At 57.4% G+C, this 21730-nt stretch overlaps 2 protein-coding genes across 2 annotated transcripts; both read right to left on the bottom strand.

Moving 5' to 3' along the window:
* Positions 1-2430: 2430 nt before the first annotated feature.
* LOC103233655 (tubulin-specific chaperone A) lies at positions 2431-2981 on the bottom strand. Its single transcript, XM_007994720.3, has one exon. The coding sequence runs from the start codon at positions 2934-2936 to the stop codon at positions 2610-2612; it is 327 nt and encodes a 108-aa protein (XP_007992911.1). The 5' UTR covers positions 2937-2981; the 3' UTR covers positions 2431-2609.
* Positions 2982-10375: 7394 nt separating this feature from the next.
* Positions 10376-20588, bottom strand: SLC39A3 (solute carrier family 39 member 3). Its single transcript, XM_073017142.1, has 3 exons — positions 20457-20588; positions 17023-17331; positions 10376-11328 (listed from the first exon to the last, which is right to left on the bottom strand). Exons 2-3 carry the CDS (start codon positions 17230-17232, stop codon positions 10594-10596), a joined length of 945 nt encoding a protein of 314 aa, XP_072873243.1. The 5' UTR covers positions 17233-17331; positions 20457-20588; the 3' UTR covers positions 10376-10593.
* Positions 20589-21730: the final 1142 nt, after the last annotated feature.

The raw sequence follows: 21730 nt of genomic DNA, 5'->3' as shown, positions 1-21730 counted from the left end.
AGAGACCATGGCTCCTCCTCCATTTTGGAGACCTGGAGGCTGAGGTTCCTTTTGGCCTCATCGGGCAGATCCCAGAGGAGACTGGACTTTGGGGTCCAGTGATCAGGTCAGAAGGTGCACTCACGGGTGACTGAGTGTGAGAGACAGTCCCAGGCCGCAAGGCTGTTAGAGGAAGGCGCCCCCTTGGTGGAGAGGCCAACTCTGGGACCCACAGGGGTCTCTCCCGAGTCAGAGTGGTCAGTGGGTGAGAGGCTGGTCTGGAAGGTGGTGAGCTCCCCGTCACCAGGCCTGTGAGTAGGTGCTGCAGCCCAGGGAAGCCCTCGGCCCTCAGCTCCTGGGTTCTCCATGACCACCATTTCTATGGCCCTGGATGAGGTGGGCCCTTCTGCCTCTGAAGAGACTTGGCACTGCCCCCAAGCCCACTCAGTCCCCTCTCCTGTTGCCACTGAGGCCGGGGCACTGAGGTTCGTATGGCTTTGGTACTCTGCTTCTCCCTGACTTGACCCCACTCTCCCTCCTGGCCTCTAGACCCCCGCTCTGCAGCCCTCCTTCTACTCTGCCACTCAATGCTCCAACTGGGACATGGGCCTCCCCTGCTCTAACACCACCCATGGCTCCCTTCTCCCAGGTCAAGGTCCAGCTTCTCAGCCTGGCATCCACGGCCTGGCCTGAGTGCTCCTGGTGTGCACCTCCCTCCTGCCCTGACCCCAGCCCTGTGGGAGCATCTCAGAGCATGGCCCGGCCCCTGACCCTCATCTGGGGGTGCCCTCAGCAGGAGATGGAGACAGCCCCGAGGCAGACAAATCCCAGCTTCTGCTCTACACGGCTGCCTGCAGGGAAGCGCCTTCTCCAAGCCTCGGTTCCCCCATCTGTCAGTGATGTCACTGTTGCCCGCCTGTAGGGTTGCTGGAAACACACGGGCAGGGTGCCCACCTACACGGGGCTGCTGGGCACCCAAGCACTCAGACCGCAGCCCTGCCCCTTCCCAGTCTGCCTGCCTGCCTTCGTCTCCTGAGTGACCCGCCAGCGTGGGGCAGGGCGTCGGGCCGGCTCCCCGGCTCCTCCGGGCACCAGCTCAGGCCGGGGCAGGCTGACTCATAGGTAGGAGAGTGGGCAGGGCAGTAACTCCACGCTGCAGCTGCTATTTATAGCTCCCAGGCCAGGCTGTGGGCCGAGTGAGCTGGCGAGGCCAGACCCTGTTCCCCTCCTCACTGTCCCTGGGGAACAGAGGCTCCACCCCTGACCCGAGCACCCAAACTAGGACAGCAGGAGCCTCTCCCCCATGGCAGGCCAGGGAGCAGAGGGTTCGTCCTGGCCTTTGTGAGTGGAGGTGGGTGGGCGCCCCAGCTCTGCCTCTCCTTGGAAAGGTCCATGATCCAAATCTCAGGGGCCAGGGCACTTGCACACCAGGGCGCTGAGCAAGCCGGGGCTGGCACTGGGGTTTCCTGGGTTCCCTGCTGCCTCTCCTACCCAAGTCCCTGTTTGGAGAGTCCCTGGGTGTCCTGAGAGGCACAGAGGTGGGCGAGGAGGACTAAGGCCGGCTGCATCTTTGCCAAGGAGAAGAGGACCCGTGAACCTCTCCAGCTTCCGAGCTGGGCGGGATCCACAGGCGTCCACGCTGAGTCCCCAGGGTGAAACCGGGGGAGTCTGCATGGATCCCGCAAACACAGAGTGCCAGTGTAGTGGGTGCTGGGCCCTCAGCCGTCTGTATGAGGCCACTGTCCCTGCTCCTGTCTGGAAACTGCTGCTCAGAGAACGGAAGCGGCTCACCCATGGTGGCCCAGTGGGGAAGGGGCCCGTCCAGACCCATCAGGCTCTGAAGCCACAGCCCAGCCTTCTGGGGATGGACGGCCACCCCCTTGTGATCCTCTTGCCCTGTCCCTGGCTATCTGGAGTCCTGTCCCGGGGACAGTCGGCCTGTCCTGCCTTACAGATCTCCTTTTAACAGAACAGCAAGGGACGGCATTCATCTGAAACGTCCAGCTCCTCAGCCGGCCCTGCAGCTCCACGGCCCCGCTCCTCATCCTGCTGCCCTGGCCAGGGCCATGCGGGCCTCACTGAGCCCCAGCTAGCCACTGGAGAGGAGGGCAGTAGGGTCCGGTCCTTGGCTCTCTTCAGTGGTCTCTGGACCATGTGGGCAAAGCTGAGTTTGCACATCCTGGCCTCAGGGGGAAGAGTCCCTGGAGGCTCAGCCACACAGTTGCTTTTCAAGTTTAGCATCTGTCAATCAATCAATCTATCACCTATCTATCATCTGTCAATCATCGATCTGTCATCTATCAATTAATCATCTATCATCTAACAATAATCTACCAATCGCCTATCACCTATCAATAATCAATTATCTATCATCTATTAATCATTTACCTATTGTCTATCAATCATCTGTCATCTATTAATCATTATCTATCAATTATCTATTTATCTATCTTTTTTTTTAGATGTATTCATTTATTTGACATATTAAATTAGACAAAGAAATACATACGTAACCAGATAAAAACAATCACATTCTCACACTACTTGAACACACAGCAGTGGTCAAAAATACTGGATTGTAAAATGGACCCCAGGATTCAATGCAAAAACCACCCCATACAAGAAAAGTTTCAGGCTTCTAACTTCACTGAATCCAGTACTAAACGTGCTTCTTTATATTCCTCAGTTTCTTCCAAGTCTTTTTCACATTCTAATATCTGTTGAAGATCCAAATATGCGGCTTCCAACCTGCGCTGGCAATCTGGGATCATCATCCGGGATTCTTGTAGGATCTCTACCTGCTTTTTAATGTCATAATTTTCACCATCTTCAGCTCTCATTTTTTCAATCTTTTCTTCCTGTTGTTTTGCCTCTTTTTCATACATCACTTTTTCTTTGACCAACCGCTTTACCACGCCGGTCTTGATCTTGATCGGTCTCACGCGAGGTTCGGCCATGGTCCCTAGAGCGCCGCGGGAAGGAGGGGCGAAGAACCGGGGTAACCGTCTTTTTTTTTTTTTTTTTTTTTTTTTTTTTTTATTGAGGAGTTTCACTTTGTCTCCCAGGCTGGAGTGCGGTGGCGCGATCTTGGCTCACTGCAAGCTCCGCCTCCCGGGTTCACGCCATTCTCCTGCCTCAGCCTCCCAGTAGCTGGGACTACAGGCGCCCGCCACCTCGCCCGGCTAATTTTTTGTATTTTTAGTAGAGACGGGGTTTCACCGTGTTAGCCAGGATGGTCTCGATCTCCTGACCTCGTGATCCGCCTGCCTCGGCCTCCCGAAGTGTTGGAATTACAGGCGTGAGCCACCGCGCCCGGCCTATCTATCTATCTATCTATCTATCTATCTATCTATCTATCTATCTATTTATCTATCTATCCATCCATCCATCTATCTATCTACATCTATCGAGACAGGGTCTCACTCTGTCACCCAGGCTGGAGTGCAGTGGTGAGGTCACAGCTCACTGCAGCCTTGACCTTCTGGGCTCAAGCAATCCTTCCTCCTCAGCCTCCTGAGTAGCTGGGACTACAGGCACGCACCACCAGGCCCAGCTAATTTTTAAAAATGTTTCTGGGCTGGGCACGATGGCTCATGCCTGTAATCCCTGCACTTTGGGAGGCTGAGGTGGGCAGATCACTTGAGGTCAGGAGTTCAAGACCAGCATGGCCAACATGGCAAAACCCCTTCTCCACTAAGAATATAAAAAGTTAGCCAAATGTGGTGGCATGCACCTGTAATCCCAGCTACTCAGGAGACTGAGGCAGGAGAATCACTTGAACCTGGGAGGCGGAGGTTGCAGTGAGCTGAGATCACACCACTGTACTCCAGCCTGGGCAACAGAGCAAGACTCTATCTTAAAAGAAAAAAAGAAAAAAAGTTCTGGGCTGGACGCAGTGGCTCACGCCTATAATCCCAGCACTTTGAGAGGCTGAGGTGGGCTGATCATGAGGTCAGGAGTTCGAGACCAGCCTGACCAACATGGTGAAACCCCATCTCTACTGAAAATACAAAAATCAGCTGGGCGTGGTGGCAGGCACCTGTAAACCCAGCTATTCAGGAGGCTGAGGCAGGAGAATCACTTGAACCTGGGAGGCAGAGGTGGCAGTGAACTGAGACCGTGCCATTGTACTCCAGCCTGGGTGACAGAGCAAGACTCAAAAAAAAAAAAAAAAAAAAAAAATCTGTAGAGATAGGGTCTTACTATATTGTTGAGGCTGGTGGCATCAATATTTTAAGATACAACAAAGATCACTTGTCAAAAACCAGTTTGCCTTCAAAGATGAACAGGCTGACATCCCCAAGTCCCCCCACCCCTTATTTTTTCCCTGTTGGCATCTGCAGAGCTGCTCACCGCTGCTCCCCCAGCCCCCACGCCACGCCTCACCCTGCCCGGCTCCTAGAGTCAGCACTGGGTTCCTCTCTAACATCAGAGTGCTATGGGTTTTTGGTTTTGTTTTTTAGCCAGAGTCTCACTCTGTCACCCAGACTGGAGTGCAGTGGTGTGATCTCGGCTCACTGCAACCTCCACCTCCTGGGTTCAAGCAACTCCCCTGCCTCAGCCTGCCAAGTAGCTGGGATTACAGGTGCCCACCGCCACACCCGGCTAATTTTTATACTTTTAGTAGAGATGGGGTTTTACCATGTTGCCCAGGCTGGTCTGGAACTCCTGACCTCAGGTGATCCGTCCGCCTCGGCCTCCCAAAGAGCTGGGATTACAGGTGTGAGCCACCGTGCCTGGCTGGGGTGCCGTTTCATCACCACCTTTGAGGAGTGGGGTTACTGAGTCTTTAGCATTGGCAGGATAAGCTCCGGTAACACCTGGGTCTTCTTAGAGAGAAGAAGCCACTCTGGTCATCAGAGGAAAAAGGCTGAGAACTACAGAGAGGCCCCAGGACCTTTGCACATGCTGCTCCCCCGGCCAGACGAGCTCTCTCCCCCCCATCTCCTCCTCACTCACTTCTTCCAGTCCCCTGCATGTCACCCCAGAGACCGCTCCTGACCACGGAGCTAAAATCATGTCCTTTTGCCATCTCTCACTGTGTCCTGATTCTTTTCAGGGCATTTATTGCTACCTGGTACCGCGTGACGTGCTGGCGTCGGCTCCCTCTCCAGAATGTGAGCCGCCTTAGTTCTTGGGTACTGGTTCCCACCCGGGGGGTGATTCAGTCCCGGGGGAGACTGGGCACTAGATGGGAACATCTGTGGTTCTCACAACTGCAGGTGCTCCTGGCATGGAGTGGTTGGAGGCCAGGGATGCTGCTCAGCACCCTGCAGTGCCCAGGACGACCCCATCCCAGAGAACCATCTGGCCCCTGGGTCCACAGTGCCCAGGGGGAGAGACCCTGGAGGGGTCGATGGTCTCAAACTTTGCCCACCCCAGCACGGACAGCGTTGCCTGGGAACTTGGTGGAATGCAAATTCTCAGGCCCCACTCCAAAGCCCAGCTACAGCTCAGCTTCCCACAAGGCACAGGATGGCCCCAGATGTCCACAAAGCCGAGGCACAGAAGCCTGTCCTGGGGGCCAGCTCATCTAGCCTGAGTCTGGCTGGACCTCCACTAGCTCAGACGGAAGCCCAGCCAGCCCGCTCACCTCTTCATGGAGAAGCCCGACACAGTGCTGGCCACTCCCTCCCCTCTGTGTGCAGCTCCCAGGCTCTGAAGCACTCACCTATCTAACCCGATTCTCACCCTACAAGACCGCAACCCGCCATCACTTCCACCCTCAGCCAGGACAGGGAGGCAGGCTGTATCACTGCCCCAAGGGGCTGCAGGTGCGTGGCTGCAGAGGCCTGAGGGGTGGCAGGGACAGAGGTGGGGGCACCTTCCCACTCCAGCCCCGTCTGGCCTCAGCACCCGACAGCCGGGAGAAGAGTTCTGGGGTCTTCCAGACAAGCGCCCACGTCCTGCAGCTGCCCCTCCCTCGACAGGCAGATGTCTCCTCTACTTTCGGGAGCCTCCGCCTCCTTCCCATCTGCAGGTGGACCCTGGAAAGGCTGGGGCAGCCTCCGAGCATCGAGGTGAAGGCTGAGGAGTCTTTTATTGGTGACAGGCTGCTCACCGGCTCTGTCCCAAAAGCAGACACAGCTCAAGGCACAAGCTGGGTGCAGGCCTGGCAGCTGGAACAGGTGGGATACAGCCCCCCCTTTTCCCAGTGGGGCAGACGGTCCGGAGCTGCTGGCCAGGACAGTTTGATGGTGCCATGGGCTGGGTGACACCGTCCCATCCACCGCCGACCTCCCCGTCCCGCCCAGAGCTAATAACTTGTGCAACAGAAATACAAACAACAGACATTGTGGGGCCGACAGGCTGTTATTACGGCTGACTCAACCCCGCAGGCCTGGGCGCCGCCTCATCATTTTCTCCTTTTGTCTCCGGATCCAGGTGGGGGAATCCCGCGATGCCATCCAGCTGTCTGTGCTGAGAGTCCCACAAGGGGCTTCCTTCCCCTTGGAGCCCGCCCCTGCGCCCAGCGGGGTCCCCGAGCCCAAGTCCCAAGTCAATTCTCCAGCTTGCAGAGCTGAGTGACACCCCCACCCCCGCCCACCCTCTCTGTCCCAACAGAAAAACCTGGGCCCACCTGGGGTCTAGGCAAGGCTACTGGGTCTGTTTCCGGCAGGGCAGGGGCTGGGCCTGACCTGGGTCCCTCCCGTCTGTGACCTGCCTGGTCATAGAAAAGAGAAGCCCCCGGCCAGGCATGAGCCTAGGGGTGGCCGTGACCCAGCCAGGAGCGTTGCATTCGGGCAAAGGTGGCACTGGGTGCTCTGCGCTTGGAGTTCTGGTTTTTCGTGTGTGTATTTTTGAGACCGAGCCTTGCTCTTGTCGCCCAGGCTGGAGTGCAGTGGTGCGATCTCGGCTCACTGCAACCTCTGCCTCCCGGGTTCAAGCGATTCTCCTGCCTCAGCCTCCCAAGTTGCTGGGATTACAGGAGCCCGTCACAACACCCAGCTAATTTTTGTATTTTTAGTAGATAGAGATGGGGTTTCGCCATGTTGGTCAGGCTGGTCTCCAACTTGTGGGCTCAACTGATCTGCCCACCTCAGCCTCCCAAAGTGCTGGGATTACAGGAGTGAGCCACTGCGCCCGGCCGGAGCTTCGTTTTTACACAGGAAGCTGTCTGTGTTATCCAGGAACGATCTGTCCAAGCTATTCCTGGTCTCTCACAGCACATGAAACAGTTGGCAGGTGTCCCCGCTCCTCCCAGTGTCTCTGTTGTGAACGGGAGGTCTACACAGCCCACCATCACCCGCCCTGGGTTTTCCTATGAGTTGGGCTGGGTGTCTCCCCCTGTGGACATTGGGACCAAACCGTTCTCTGGGGTGGGGCCGTCCTGGACACTGCAGGGTGCTGACAGCATCCCTGGCCTCCACCCACTCCATGCCAGGAGCACCCCCAGTCAAGACAACCACAGATGTCCCCAGACAAGACCCGGTGTCTCCTGGGGGCAGAAGATCCCCGGCTGGGAGTCACAGTCAGTAAAAGAGACCCGCAAAGAGAGGACCCTTGGCTTCTGCGGGTCACACGACACTTCTGTGACTCAAAGTTGTGTAGAGATGGAGGCGGCCGTGTGCAGCCAGAGCTGGCCTGCTCTGCAGTGCTGCGACGTCATTTTGAGGCAGGAGTGGTCTGTGGCTGCAGGCAGTGACGAACCCAGGCTTCCTCAAGCAGTGGCTCCTAGCACTGGATGACAGTGTGTCTGTGGGCAGAGCCAGAGGAGACAGAGTCGCTGGGCTGCCTCACAGGACCCCGGACCCGGCCGCGTCAGCCAAGGGACCTTGGGAGTGAGCCCTGTGCCTCTGGACTCTGTAGAACGGACGAGATGACCACGCCACGCCTTTACCCCAACATGGACATATGCTGGGTTCCTCCTCAAAAGTGGGTAAAGCCGCCAGGCGCGGTGGCTCACGCCTGTAACCCCAGCACTGTGGGAGGCCGAGGAGGGTGGATCACCTGAGCTCAGGAGTTCCAGACCAGCCTGACCAACATGGTGAAACCCCATCTCTACTAAAAATACAAAAATTAGCTGGGCGTGGTGCCAGACGCCTATGATCCCTGCTACTCCGGAGGCTGAGGCAGGAGAATCACTTGAACCCAGGAGGCAGAGGTTGCAGTGGGCCGAGATCACGCCACTGCACTCCAGTCTGGGTGACAAGGCAAGGCTCTATCTCAAAAACAAACAAACAAACAAACAAAGTGGTGAAAGCTGACCAAAAGTGGCTCAAGAGATACCCTGCTGCCTTAGGGTCCTGCTGCCTTAGGGTCCTGCCGGCCCCAGGAAAGCTCCTTTCGTGCCCCCTGAGACTCTGGGACGGAGAGGTCTGGAGGCCACAGCCTGCTCGCCCCTGCCCCGCCTGCGTCCTGCTTTCTGCCTGCTGCCTCTGGTCTGCTGCGGTTAGAGGAGAGGAGCCGGCCCTGAGCTCCCACCCTCGGGAGGACGGATGTGGCTGATGGCACAGCGCTGGTGGGGGACAATGTGGTCTCGGAGGCTCCTCTGGAGGGAAAGGGAAGAAGCTGCTTGGGACCCTTTGTGGGGGCCGGTGGCTGGGCCTGCAGGGGTGGACAGCTGGGGTCCCTCAGGCCACCCTGGGGAGCTGATGGCCGATGAAGGGCAGGGTCCCACTTTGTGCTTCCAGCTGTGATGGGTGAAGGTGGATGGGGACCCCCGGAGCAGGTGGTGCTCTGCCCCATGTGGGTTCCTGCTGGATTTGGGGGACAGGGACCCTGAGCCTTCCCATGTGGGGGGCCTGGATGTCCCTATCCCCGGCAGTCGTGAAACTCAAGCCACATTCCCCACCAGTGCAGGGACCCAGCGGCTTCACAGCCCACCCACCCGCAGTAAAGGACAAATGGCCCAGGCGGGGTGAAGTGGGGGGAGGGAGGGGCAGAACCACACTGGGTTCAGGACACTGAGAAACTCCTACACCCCTGGGGCCAGGGCCAGGCTGCACGGGGTTCAGAGATGGGTCCTCGGTAAGAGGTTCAGACTTCCAACAGCAATGGAATAGGGACCCCCTGGAGTGGAAGCTGGCGGGGGAGGTCTCAGGAGCAGAGGCTAAACCTCAGGTTACTTACAGACCCCATGGAGTGGAAGTTACTTGCAGGGGCCGTGCGACTTTCCTGGCTTCCCGGGGCCCCTGTGACAATGCTCCTGGCAGCCACCGCCCTCTCGAGGTCGTCCCTACCTGTGACTGGCCCCTGGGAGCTGCAGCAGGACCACCGGCCGGCACGCCCCTCAGAGAAGTCACTGGCTGGCCCTGGAGCTCCCATCTGACTAGAGTGATGGATTGATGGACAGGAGACCCGCCAGGCCCAAGCCCACAGGCCAGATGGGGGCCTCTCCATGTAGCGCTCCCACAGTCAGTCTTGTGGGCCGGTGTAGGGAGACGTGGCCGCGAGGCAGAGGATGGGACGGGAGAAGGTTACCTGGGGCCTGGCGCCCAAAGCTGAGCGACAAGGGAGGAGGTGAGGACAGCCAGAGGCCCTCACAGCCCTGATGGGGCCGAAAGCCGCCAAGGCCCAGAGACGGGGGCCGGGGCTCCAGGTCGGAGCGAGGAGGTGGTGAAGCCGGTGGAAAAACCCAGCCCAGGTGGGCAGGCCGGGCCCCCTTCCACGGCGCCACAGCGGCTTCGAGCCAGGCAGAGCCAAATCCCCGAGGAGAGAGTCCTTCCCCAGCTCTCACCTCCCCAGACCCGGCAGGGTTGCCTGGACAACAGCTCAGGCCTTCCGGAGGTTGCCACAGAGCCAGGAGCCCAGGGCTGCCCCAGCCCACGCTCGGCTGCTCATCCTCCGCGCTCCTGCCCTCTCGGGAGCGGTGTCCGGGGGAGGGAATCACGCCACGGGGTTCCTGCCCCACCGCCGGTGGGATCCGTCTTCCTCTGGAGACCCCAGTGTGTGCGGTGGAGCTGAGGACTGATCCTCAAGCTGCTTCCTGACCCTGCTTGTGCGTCTTAGGAAACTGTGACACTCACCCAGCCCAGGGGTCCCTGCTCCAGGGGCCACAGCAACAGGGAGAGGAGGAGAGGGCACTCCTGAGGGTGCACGGCCCACTTGCGGGGGGCACAGCCTGTGTGGCAGGAGGGACGGAACCTGGCTGTCCCACCACAGTGACTTCAACCTTTTAAAAGCCTCAAGACACTCTCAGGGCTTGGGCGGCGAGATCCTGGCAACAGAGCAGGGCAGAGGATGGGCCTTCAGGACCCCCAGCTGGTTCCGGAGGCACAGGCAGTGCAGCTCCCACTCTGGCGACAACAGCCAAACGCTCCCATCCTTCTCCACAGGCTGGGGGTGTGCGGCAGGGAGAGGAGGGTCCTGACTGTTCTCACCTGGACCCAGGCCCCGGCCCTCCCACCTGCAGGTTGCCACACCCCTCGGCCCAAGGTTGACATGGCCACACAGCTTTGGTAAAGACTTTTAAAGAGAAAGAAGTATTTTAAAAAGTAGCAGTGCTCTAAGACTCGGGGTGTAGGATCGGGGGCACAGCCTGGTTCCGGGAGGCCCCTTGTGCACAGACGGCGGCCCGGGGCCACAGTGCTTGCTCTCAGGGGAGGCGGGGCCAGGGGACGTGGCCTGTGTCCGGCCCGGGGCTCCCGGCGGCAGGGACAATGGCGAGGCTGCTCACCACTTCAGGAAGACCATCCCGGCCAGGACGGCATAGCCCAGCACCAGGAAGAGGACCTTGAGCAGACGGTCACTCTTCTCCTCCAGCTCCTTGGCCAGGATCTCCAGGAAGGTGATGAAGAGGAAGGTGCCGCCCGCCAGGCCCTGCAGCAGCACGGAGGCCACGCTGCCCGGCACGCCCTGGGCGCTCTCGATGCCCAGGCCCAGGCCGATGCCCAGGGGGATCATGGCGCTCACGGTGACTGCCAGCTTGGCTGCGTCCCGCAGGGGCATGGCACTCCGGGCCATGCTGATGCCCAGGGCCACGGCCACCAGCGTCTCGTGGACAGCCACCCCCACGAACAAGCTCACCACTTTCTCCCCTTCCTCCTGCAGGCCCAGGGCCAGGCCCTCGAAGACCGAGTGGGCCGACAGCGCGAAGGCCAGGCTGAGCAGGCGCACAGGGCTGGCGCGCGAGAGGCCCTGCACGCTCAGGCTGGGGCCATGGCCGTGGGGCTCCACGTAGAGCGCGTGGCCCCGCGCGCCCCCCATGAAGGGGCTCTCATACTCCGAGTCGCTGCCCACGTCCGAGCCAGCGTTGAAGGTCTCCAGGTCGATGAAGGATGGCTTCTCCTTGCGGAAGGTCAGGATCAGCTGCTCCAGGAAGACGGTCATGAAGAAGCCCAGCAGGAGGATGGTCTCGGCCAGCGGGTAGTCGGTGCTGATGTGGCCGAGGCTCAAGACCTTCTGGAGCTGCAGCCAGGGACACCCGAGAGAGAGAGAGAGAGACCCACACTCAGGGGTGGAGGCGACAGGACCGGCCACATGTCACCGTTCAAAACAAAGTCCAGAAATCCCCGATTTACACAGAGGTTAAAACAAGTGGGACAGGAAGGGCTTGCCTGCGAAAGATTAACAACAAACAAACGAGCTGGGGGCGGGGGCTCACGGCCGTGATCCCAGCACTCTGGGAGGCCAAGGCGGGCGGATCGCTGGAGCCCAGGAGTTCGAGACCGGCCTGGCCAACATGGGGAAACCCATCTCTACTAAAAATACAAAAATTAGCCGGGCGAGGTGGCAAGCGCCTGTAATCCCAGCTACTCGGGAGGCTGAGGCAGGAGAATTGCTTGAACCCAGGAGGTGGAGGCTGCAGTGAGCCGAGATCGCGCCACTGCACTGCAGCCTGGCTGACAGAGCGAGACTCCAGCTCAAAATAAATGATAAAGAGCTGCATTGGCCTTGCGTGTTCTGCTGCGGGGCCTCCTCTGTACTTCCCTGACTGACACGCCCAGGCCCGACTCTCCTCCCAGTCAGGGCTCTCCTAGTGAGGGGAGGCTTTGCTAGGAAAAAACTAGACGCAGGTCAGACAGGAGCCGCAGGACGTCTGCAAGAGGTACACGCTCCTATGGGAGGGCCAGCCGCTCACGGGGCGGACACGCAGGCATTAGGCTACGCGCCGGGATGAAGTGTCCCGTGAAAGGCAGGCTGTAAACACCCACAACAGCTCCCTGGAGCCCCGTCAGGACAGGGCCAGGGTTCACAGCCACCCTCCAGAGAGACCTCGAGACCAAAGCAGGGGAAAATCACAACATGCCCGACACTCACAACACCCACTTCCCTGCTTCCTCCCAGCAGAGACTTCATTACAACGTCCGCGCACACACATGCACAAACGCACACACACAGACGCACATGCGCACATGCACACACACATGCACAAACGCACACACACAGACACACATGCGCACGCGCACACACACGCACAAACGCACACACACACAGACGCACATGCGCACGCGCACACACACATGCACAAACGCACACACACACAGAGGCACATGCGCACGCACACACACACATGCACAAACGCACACACACAGACGCACATGCGCACGCGCACACACACGCACAAACGCACACACACAGACGCACATGCGCACGCACACACACACGCACAAACGCACACACACATGCACAAACGCACACACAAACAGACGCGCACACACACACGCACAAACGCACATGCGCACGCACACACACACACGCACAAACGCACACACACATGCACAAACGCACACACACACAGACGCACACACACACATGCACAAACGCACACACACAGACGCACATGCGCACGCACACACACACATGCACAAACGCACACACACACAGACGCGCACACACATGCACAAACGCACACACAGACGCACATGCGCACGCGCACACACACGCACAAACGCACACACACAGACGCACATGCGCACGCACACACACACGCACAAACGCACACACACATGCACAAACGCACACACAAACAGACGCGCACACACACACGCACAAACGCACATGCGCACGCACACACACACACGCACAAACGCACACACACACAGACGCACACACACATGCACAAACGCACACACACAGACGCACATGCGCACGCACACACACACATGCACAAACGCACACACACACAGACGCACACACACACATGCACAAACGCACACACACAGACGCACATGCACACGCACACACACATGCACAAACGCACACACAGACGCACATGCGCACGCACACACACATGCACAAACGCACACACGCAGACGCACATGCGCACGCATACACACATGCACAAACGCACACACGCAGACGCACATGTGCATGCACACACGCATGCACAAACGCAAAGACGCACATGCGCACGCACACACACACGCACAAACGCACATACACACAGACGCACATGCGCACGTGCACACACACGCACAAACGCACACACACAGACGCACATGCGCACGCACACACACACACGCACAGACGCACACACACACATGCACAAACGCACACACACAGATGCACACGCGCACGCACACACACACACGCACAAACGCACACACACATGCACAAACGCACACACACACGCACAAACGCACACACACAGACGCACACACACATGCACAAACGCACACACACAGACGCACATGCACACGCACACACACATGCACAAACACACACACACAGACGCACATGCGCACGCACACACACATGCACAAACGCACACACGCAGACGCACATGCGCACGCACACACACATGCACAAACGCACATACACACAGACGCACATGCGCACGCGCACACACACACACAAACGCACACACACAGACGCACATGCGCACGCACACACACGCACAAACGCACACACACATGCACAAACGCACACACATGCACAAACGCACACACAGACGCACACACACACATGCACAAACGCACACACGCAGACGCACATGCGCACACACACACACACATGCACAAACGCACACACGCAGACGCACATGTGCATGCACACACGCGTGCACAAACGCAAAGACGCACATGCGCACGCACACACACATGCACAAACGCACATACACACAGACGCACATGCGCATGCACACACATGCACAAACGCACACACAGACGCACATGCACACGCACACACATGCACAAACGCACACACACAGACGCACATGCGCACGCACACACACATGCACAAACGCACACACGCAGACGCACATGTGCATGCACACACGCATGCACAAACGCAAAGACGCACATGCACACGCACACACATGCACAAACGCACATACACACAGACGCACATGCGCACGCACACACATGCACAAACGCACACACAGACGCACATGCGCACGCACACACACATGCACAAACACACATACACACAGACGCACATGCGCACGCACACACGCATGCACAAACGCACACACAGACGCTCATGCGCATGCACACACACGCACCCATGCACACGCACACACAGGCGCACACGCAGGTGCACATACAAGCACACACACACGCACACAGGTGCACACGCAGGTGCACATACAAGTACACACACACGTACACAGTGGTTCTCAACCAGGGCGATTCTGCCTGCGTGCACACCTGGCAATGTCTGGAAACATTTTTTATTTTCACAACTTGGGTAGGGGGAAGGTGTTGACATTTGGGGCTGGAACGTTCTCTGAGATGGGGCTGTCCTGGGCACTGCAGGGTGCTGCTGAGCAGTGTCTCTGGCCTCCACCCACTCCAGGCCAGAAGCATCCCCAGTCCGGACAACCACAATGTCCCCAGACATGATCCAGTGTTTCCTCGGGGCAGATCACGCTGGCTGAGCCTCTGCCTGTGTTTCCACGGAGAAGCCACTTAACTCCCTCACTGACCACTGGCTGGTGCGTGCCTCGCTTGGGGACAAGCTCACAGGAACTCTAGCTACTCCCAAGAGACAGACACTGATCAGGAGAGATGAGGCAGACGCACAGGAGCCGTGAACCAGGCACCATTTTGCAGGGGTGACTGAGAGCCTGGCCCTGCAGAGGGTGACGCTGGGGGCTCAGGAGGAGGACCTCATCCGCCTGGCCAGCCCGAGGGCAGGGGAACGGCAGGGGAAGATTTGGGTGCTGTGAGAAGGCCACTGTGATGAGGGGGAGGGAAAAGCGAGCTCCCCACAGTCGCCCAGGCCTGCAGTCAGAGGGTGACGGGGGTGACGCCATGACTCTGGGGGAAAAGGGGGGCTGACAGTGGCTTCTGGGATGCAGGAGACATCAGAGACGACCAAGATCTCCATCCTCGAAGTGCTGATGTCAGTCTCCACTCGCTGCGTAACAAATGAACGCAGACTCGGCCACGCAGAACAGCAGGAATGTGGTGTCTCGGCTCTGAATGGCAGAAATCCAGGTGTGGGCTAGCTGGGCTCTACGCTCCAGGTCTCGCGGGGCTGGAACCAGGGTGTCGTCAGGGCTGAGATCTCACTGACGCCCAGGGTCCTCTTCCAAGGTCACTGGAGGCTGGGAGAGTCAACCTCCTCGAGGCTGTGGACTGAGGCCTGTGTCCTGGCTGGCTGTTGGCGGGGACGGCTTTTGGCACTGAGAGGCTGCCCTTGGATCCTCACTTCATGCCCCTCTCCTGGCACACCCTGGCTTTTTGCTTCTCCAAGGCCAGCAGGAGGGGAGCGGCTCACCTGATTAGGCCAGGCCCACCCCTTTCCTTTGGATGAACCGTGTTAACTGATATGGGTCAGTCATCACAGCTGCAAAAAAATCCCCTCTGCTGGGATTCTGACATAATGGCAGAGTGACACCCACGGCAGTCCCAGCCCCACCCATACTCGAGGGGAGGAAACAGCACAGGGTGTGTGGAGCAGGGGCTGGAAGTTCGCGGGCCACCCTGGAACTCTATCCTGCCACACTAACAGGCTCAGAGGATTTAATCCCAGACAACAGCCCCTCTCCTCCTTTCTGGACACCAGGCACGAGGAAAAGCAGGGCTGGGGCGGGGTGGTTAGCTTAGGGCTTCTGTGCTTTCATTGGGAGGAAGGACAGGGGGTCCTCACATCTCCACCAAGCAAGTAACCAACACAAACTCAACCGTCACATCCGGCCCAGAGAGAGGAAGCCCCTCACCCAGGGTCACCCAGCAAGCATGGCCAGGGCTGGTCACGGTGTGGCCCGACAGGGGACCCATACTCTGGGCTGCTGATGTGGGGGAGCTCAAGGAACAGGTTACCAGAGGACGATGCTGTCAGGAGTTGGGGTGGACAGACTCCAAGATGCCCCCAGAAGCCCCTGCCTCCTGACAGACATACCCTGTGAGGTCCTGGCCACTTGAGTGTGGGAGGGACTTGAACTTGCTTCTAACCGGAAGGACACTGGGGCAGAGGGGAAGGGATACGCTGCCATCTCTGTATGACATAGGACTGTGCCCTCTGTCTTACACAGAGGCATGGCCATCTTCTCCATTTGCTGATGAAGGAACTGGCCATGCCGGGGGGGCCCACATGGCCAGGCTCTGAGGGCTGCCCCCAGCCAACAGACACTGACAAGCAGACATCTTTGGTCTGACAACCAGTGAGGAACTGAACCTGGCTTACAACCACGTGAGTTTAGAGGCTGACCCATCCCCGGTTGAACGTTGAGATGAGACCATAGCCGAGGAGACATTTTGACTGCTGCCTTGTGAGATCTTGAAGCAGTGCCCAGATCCCTGACTCACAGAAACTGTGAGATGATAAACGTGGGTAGTCTTAAGATGCTAACTTTGCTATAATTTGTTACGCAGCAGTAGCTGACTGATACAGGAACCGAAGAGAGGCCATGCTTTCCAGCTTCAGGACAGAGTATGTGCTACCTGGGTGGGTGGTCTGGTCTGATTATCAGGTGACAACCGACAAGTCCACCTGTTGGGAATCCCAGGTCTGGTCCAAGTCCCTTGTTTAGCTGGGAGAGCACAGAGACAGAAAGCAACCAGTTCACAATCACACAGCAAATTCACTTCCTACTTTCCGTCACCCTCACAGCATGAAGGCCTCCACTGAACTTGGTATCAGTGTTGAAAATGCATCAGAGTCCCTTGGCCATAAGGTGCCAAGGGCTGCTGCTAGCACCCAGGGAGCCCTTACCTTTTCCCTCACAGCAGGCAGCAGAGCGTTGAAACACGTGGCCAGAAACACCCCTCCTCCAAAGGTGTTGCAGAGAGACAGGATCTTTTTGGAGCGATGGGCCTTCTCAAAATCTGTCTCGATGATCTTCACGGGGAGCAGGGAGCCAAGCAGCATGAAGAAGAACACGCCCACCATGCAAAGGATTTTGGCCACTAGCAATTTCACCATGGTGGCGGCTTGGGTTGCTCTGGTCACCGCAGGGCCAAACCCCACGATGTGCTACCGAGCCCAACCACGCAGTTGGAGGCTCATGTCTTAGTCCAGCAACTGTGAACAGCAGGGACATTGCATTAGCTTTTTTTTTTTTTTTTTTTTTTGAGACAGAGGCTCGCTCCGTCACCCAGGCTGGAGCGCAGTGGCGAGATCTCGACTCACTGCAACCACCACCTCCCAGGTTCAAGCGATTCTCTCGCCTCAGCTTCCCAAGTAGCTGGGATTATAGGTGCCTGCCACCACACCTGGCTGATTTTTGTAGTTTTAGTAGAGACGGGGTTTCGCCATGTTGGCCAGGCTGGTCTCAAACTCCTGACCTCAGGTGACCTGCCTGCCTCGGCCTTCCAAAGTGCTGGGATTACAGGCGTGAGCCACTGCGTCCAGCCTTTTTTTTTTTGAGACAGAGTCTTGCTCTGTTGCCCAGGTTGGAGTGCAGTGACCGGATCTCAGCTCACTGCAAGCTCTGCCTCCCGGGTTTACGCCATTCTCCTGCCTCAGCCTCCCGAGTAGCTGGCACTACAGGCGCCCACCACCTCGCCCGGCTAGTTTTTCGTATTTTTTAGTAGAGACGGGGTTTCACCAGGTTAGCCAGGATGGTCTCGATCTCCTGACCTTGTGATCCGCCCGTCTCAGCCTCCCAAAGTGCTGGGATTACAGGCTTGAGCCACCGTGCCCAACCAGCTTGTTTTTTAGACAGTCTCGCTGTGTTGCCAGGCTGGAGTGCAATGGCGCAATCTCTGCTCACTGCAACCTCCGCCTCCTGGGTTCAAGCAATTCTCCTGCCTCAGCCTCCCTAGTAGCTGGGATTACAGACATGCGCCACCACTCCCAGCTAATTTTTTTGTATTTTTAGTAGAGACGAGGTTTCATCGTGTTGGCCAGGCTAGTCTTGAACTCCTGACCTCGTGATCTGCCTGCCTCGGCCTCCCAAAGTGTTAGGATTATAGGCGCTAGCCACCGCACCAGGCCAGTTCTTCAGTTTTGGAACTTGTACCGGTTTTCTTTGCTTCTCAATCTACAGACAACTGTGGGACCTTGTAATCATGTGAGTTAATACTTAATAAACTCCCCTTTATATATATAACTATTCCATTAGCTGTGTCCCTCTAGAGAACCCTGACTAATACACTGTCTCAAAAAAAAAAAAAAAAGTTCATCAAAACTAAAAAAAATCCAGGCGGGGTGCGGTGGCTCACACCTGCAATCCCAGCACTTTGGGAGGCCGAGGTGGGTGGATCACCTGAAGTCAGGAGTTCAAGACCAGCCTGGCCAACATGGTGAAACCCCATCTCTACTGAAAATACAAAAATTAGTCGGGTGTGGTGGCTGACGCCTGTAATCCCAGCTACTCGGGAGGGTGAAGCAAGAGAATCGCTTGAACCCAGGAGGCAGAGGTTGCAGTGAGCCAAGATGACACCACTGCACTCCAGCTTGGGTGACGAGAGCAAAACTCCATCTCAAAAAAATAAATAAACAAACTAAATAAACTCTAAAATTCCACTCCTCAGTCTCCCTGGCCACATTTAAAGTGCTCAGTAGTCACACAAGCCTACTTGACTTCGTGGTTAACGTATTTGACAGCAAAGGGAACACTCTCGTCGCTGCAGAACGTTCTATTGGATGGTGGTGGTCCATGGCTTCCCCATGCCCCAAAATAAAGTCTAAACTCTGTACCCTGAGGCTGAGGCTCTGCACGACAAGCTCCTGCCTCGCCTTGGCCCACACTGGTCCTTTCTGTGCCAAGCTCGCTCATGCCTCAGGACCTCTGCACGGGTTCTCCTCTCTCCACTTGGAACACGCTCTCTTTCTCCTGACCTTCCAGCGATGCCTCCCCTTCTTCTCTCTTGCTTCACTGCATCCAGGACCCCTCAAAAGGGCCTCCCTCAGCCAGGTGTGGTGGCTCATGCCTGTAATCCCAGCACTTTGGGAGGCTGAGGTGGGCAGATCACCTGAGGTCGAGAGTTCAAGACCAGCCTGTCCAACACAGTGAAACACTGTCTCTACTAAAAATACAAAAATTAGCTGTGGGTGGTGGTGGGCACCTGTAATCCCAGCTACTCGGGAGGCTTAGGCAGGAGAATCACTTGAACTCAGGAGGTGGAGGTTGCAGTGAGCCAAGATCACGCCATTGCACTCCAGCCTGGGTGACAGAGTAAGACTCTGTCTCAAAAAACAAACAAACAAACAAACAAAAATTAGCTGGGCATGCTGGTACGCGCCTGTAATCCCAGTTACTCGGGAGGCTGAGGCAGGAGAATCACTTCAATCCAGGAGGCGGAGGTTACAGTGAGCCCAGATCGCGCTATTGCACTCCAGCCCGGGCTGCAGAGTGAGACTCCGTCTCAAAAAAAAAGGGGGCCTCCCTCTCTGACCGTGGCTGACTCCCACCCTAAACCATATCCCTGTACCCGCCAGAAGGCCTGGTGCAGAAGAGATACTAAAAACCCGCTGGCTGAACACAGGGAGGAACGGAAGCGTGTGGGCACTGATAAGGGCCGCATTACCTGATGCAATGGCCCAAAATGGAGTCGGTTTCACCCTGGACCCCAAAATGTCACCATTCTTAGGAGGAATCTCAGCTCCTCCCCTGGTCCTTGAGTTTTCCCCAAATGGGATTTCTCCCCCACTATTAGCCCCAAGCGCCTCATGGCCCCGCTACCTCCCTGCACTCAGGTCTTCGGGTCACTGCTCAGATGTCTCCACTCACAGCCCTCCCCGCCCCCGTCCCTGCTGTTATTTTCTTTTATTTTGTGCTGCAGAGGGAACTAGGAATTACATTATTTTAAGTCGATTAAAGTCGTCCCGCCCCCCCCCCCAGGCGGTGAGCTGGGCGGGACCAGGCTGTCTGTCTCGCTCTGGGCCAGCTGCACCCAGCGCAGAGCCACCCAGGCACACAGTAGGCGCCCAATAAAGACCTGCCCGGTATCTGGATGCCTCAGGCTGTACAGTGAAGGTGAGAGTGGCCTGCACGCTCTCAAACTGTAGGCTGCTCGGGCCGGGATGTGGAGGGCGCGGGCCCATTCATTCAATCAGCACTTATTGAGCGCCTTCTGTGTGCCTCGCGCTGCCGGATACCGGAGTCGGGCCTCGGCTAACGTGCGGGTAGAATCCACCAGACCACCGGCCGCCCAGCGCCGCCCCGCCCCGCCGCCCCGGGTCCTCTCTCAGCCCGCACCTACCTCCCGGGGAACCTTCGTCCCCCAACAGGCGCCGCTCCCCGCCCAACCGCCGCGCAGTCTCGACCCCACAGACGCGGCCTGGAGAGGCCCCGCTCAGAGCTGCTGGCCCACGCCCCGCCCACGCCCCTACCCATTGGCCTCCCCGAGAGCCGCTGGCAGAACTTTCCATACTATTGGCTACAGAACCTGCCACTCATATGCGACTCCACCTCTTCTACCGGCACAGGAAAGGGGTTTCCTCCCGCTGAGCGGCTGGCGCAGCCACCAAGCGGCCCCGACGGGAAACTCGGGTCGGCGAGGAACAGTTCCGGCAGGATTGGGTTTCCAGAGCTGTCCAGGGGCATCTGGTGCTGAATCCCTCTTGGAAGGAGCTTGGAGGTGTGGACGGGAAGTGATTTCCAACGCAGGCGGCTCCTCTCTCAGCGTCCTCGCTGCTGATCCCCTTACGGACGGCTGAAGAAGCAGCTTCATCCCTTCAACAAATCTCTGTTGATAGGCAGGAGGAATAAGTCCAAGAGATCGACAGTACATCACAGTGGCTACAGCTCGTAACAATGCATTGCATACTGCAAAATTGCTATAAAAAAAAGTAGATGTTACATGTTCAAACCATGAAAAAATAAGTATACGAGGTAACGCATAAGTTAAAAACCAAATCTTGGCAGGGCACAGTGGCTCACACTTGTAATCCCAGCACTTTAAGAGGCCGAGGCGGGAGGATCGCTTGAGTCCAGGAGTTCAAGGCCAGCCTCGGCAGCATAGTGAGACCCTATCTCTAAAAAAAAAAAAAAATTTTTTTTTTTAGACAGAGTCTCACTCTTGTCACTCAGGCTGGAGTGCAGTGGCGCGATATTGGCTCACTGCAACTTCCGACTCCCGTGTTCAAGCGATTCTCCTGCCTCATCCTCCCAAGTAGATGCAATTATAGTCACGTGCCACCACTCCAGCTAATTTTTGTGTTTTTAGTAGAGATGGGGTTTCACCATGTTGGCCAAGCTGGTCTTGAACCCCTGACCTCAGGTGATCCTCTTGCTTTGCCCTCCCAAAGTGCTGGAATTACAGGCATGAGCCACTGCGCTTGGCCTGATGACTTGATTCTAACAAATAGAAAATGGCAAACAAATGGGATGTCATTCTGCGATTAGGCTCTGAAAGACTGTGACTTCTGTTTTGCTAGCAGAGCCTGTCTCTCACCTTCTCAGCCTACACGCCTTGACAAAGCGAGCTAAGACGCTGGAGAGATCCACAGGGCAAGGAACTGAGAGTGTCCTCCA

Source organism: Chlorocebus sabaeus, chromosome 6 (assembly GCF_047675955.1).
Source record: "Chlorocebus sabaeus isolate Y175 chromosome 6, mChlSab1.0.hap1, whole genome shotgun sequence".
Classification (NCBI taxonomy): Eukaryota; Metazoa; Chordata; class Mammalia; order Primates; family Cercopithecidae; genus Chlorocebus; species Chlorocebus sabaeus.
This window is presented reverse-complemented; position numbering and strand designations above follow the sequence as displayed.

What these genes read in the sequence shown, in the direction of transcription:
- LOC103233655 (XM_007994720.3), bottom strand. Translation starts at nt 2,936, where the DNA reads ATGGCCGAACCTCGCGTGAGACCGATCAAGATCAAGACCGGCGTGGTA.
- SLC39A3 (XM_073017142.1), bottom strand. Translation starts at nt 17,232, where the DNA reads ATGGTGAAATTGCTAGTGGCCAAAATCCTTTGCATGGTGGGCGTGTTC. An exon ending in TGCCTGCTGTGAGGGAAAAG is followed by an intron (nt 11,329 to 17,022) that starts GTAAGGGCTCCC and finishes CCCTGGCTGCAG; the next exon opens with CTCCAGAAGGTCTTGAGCCT.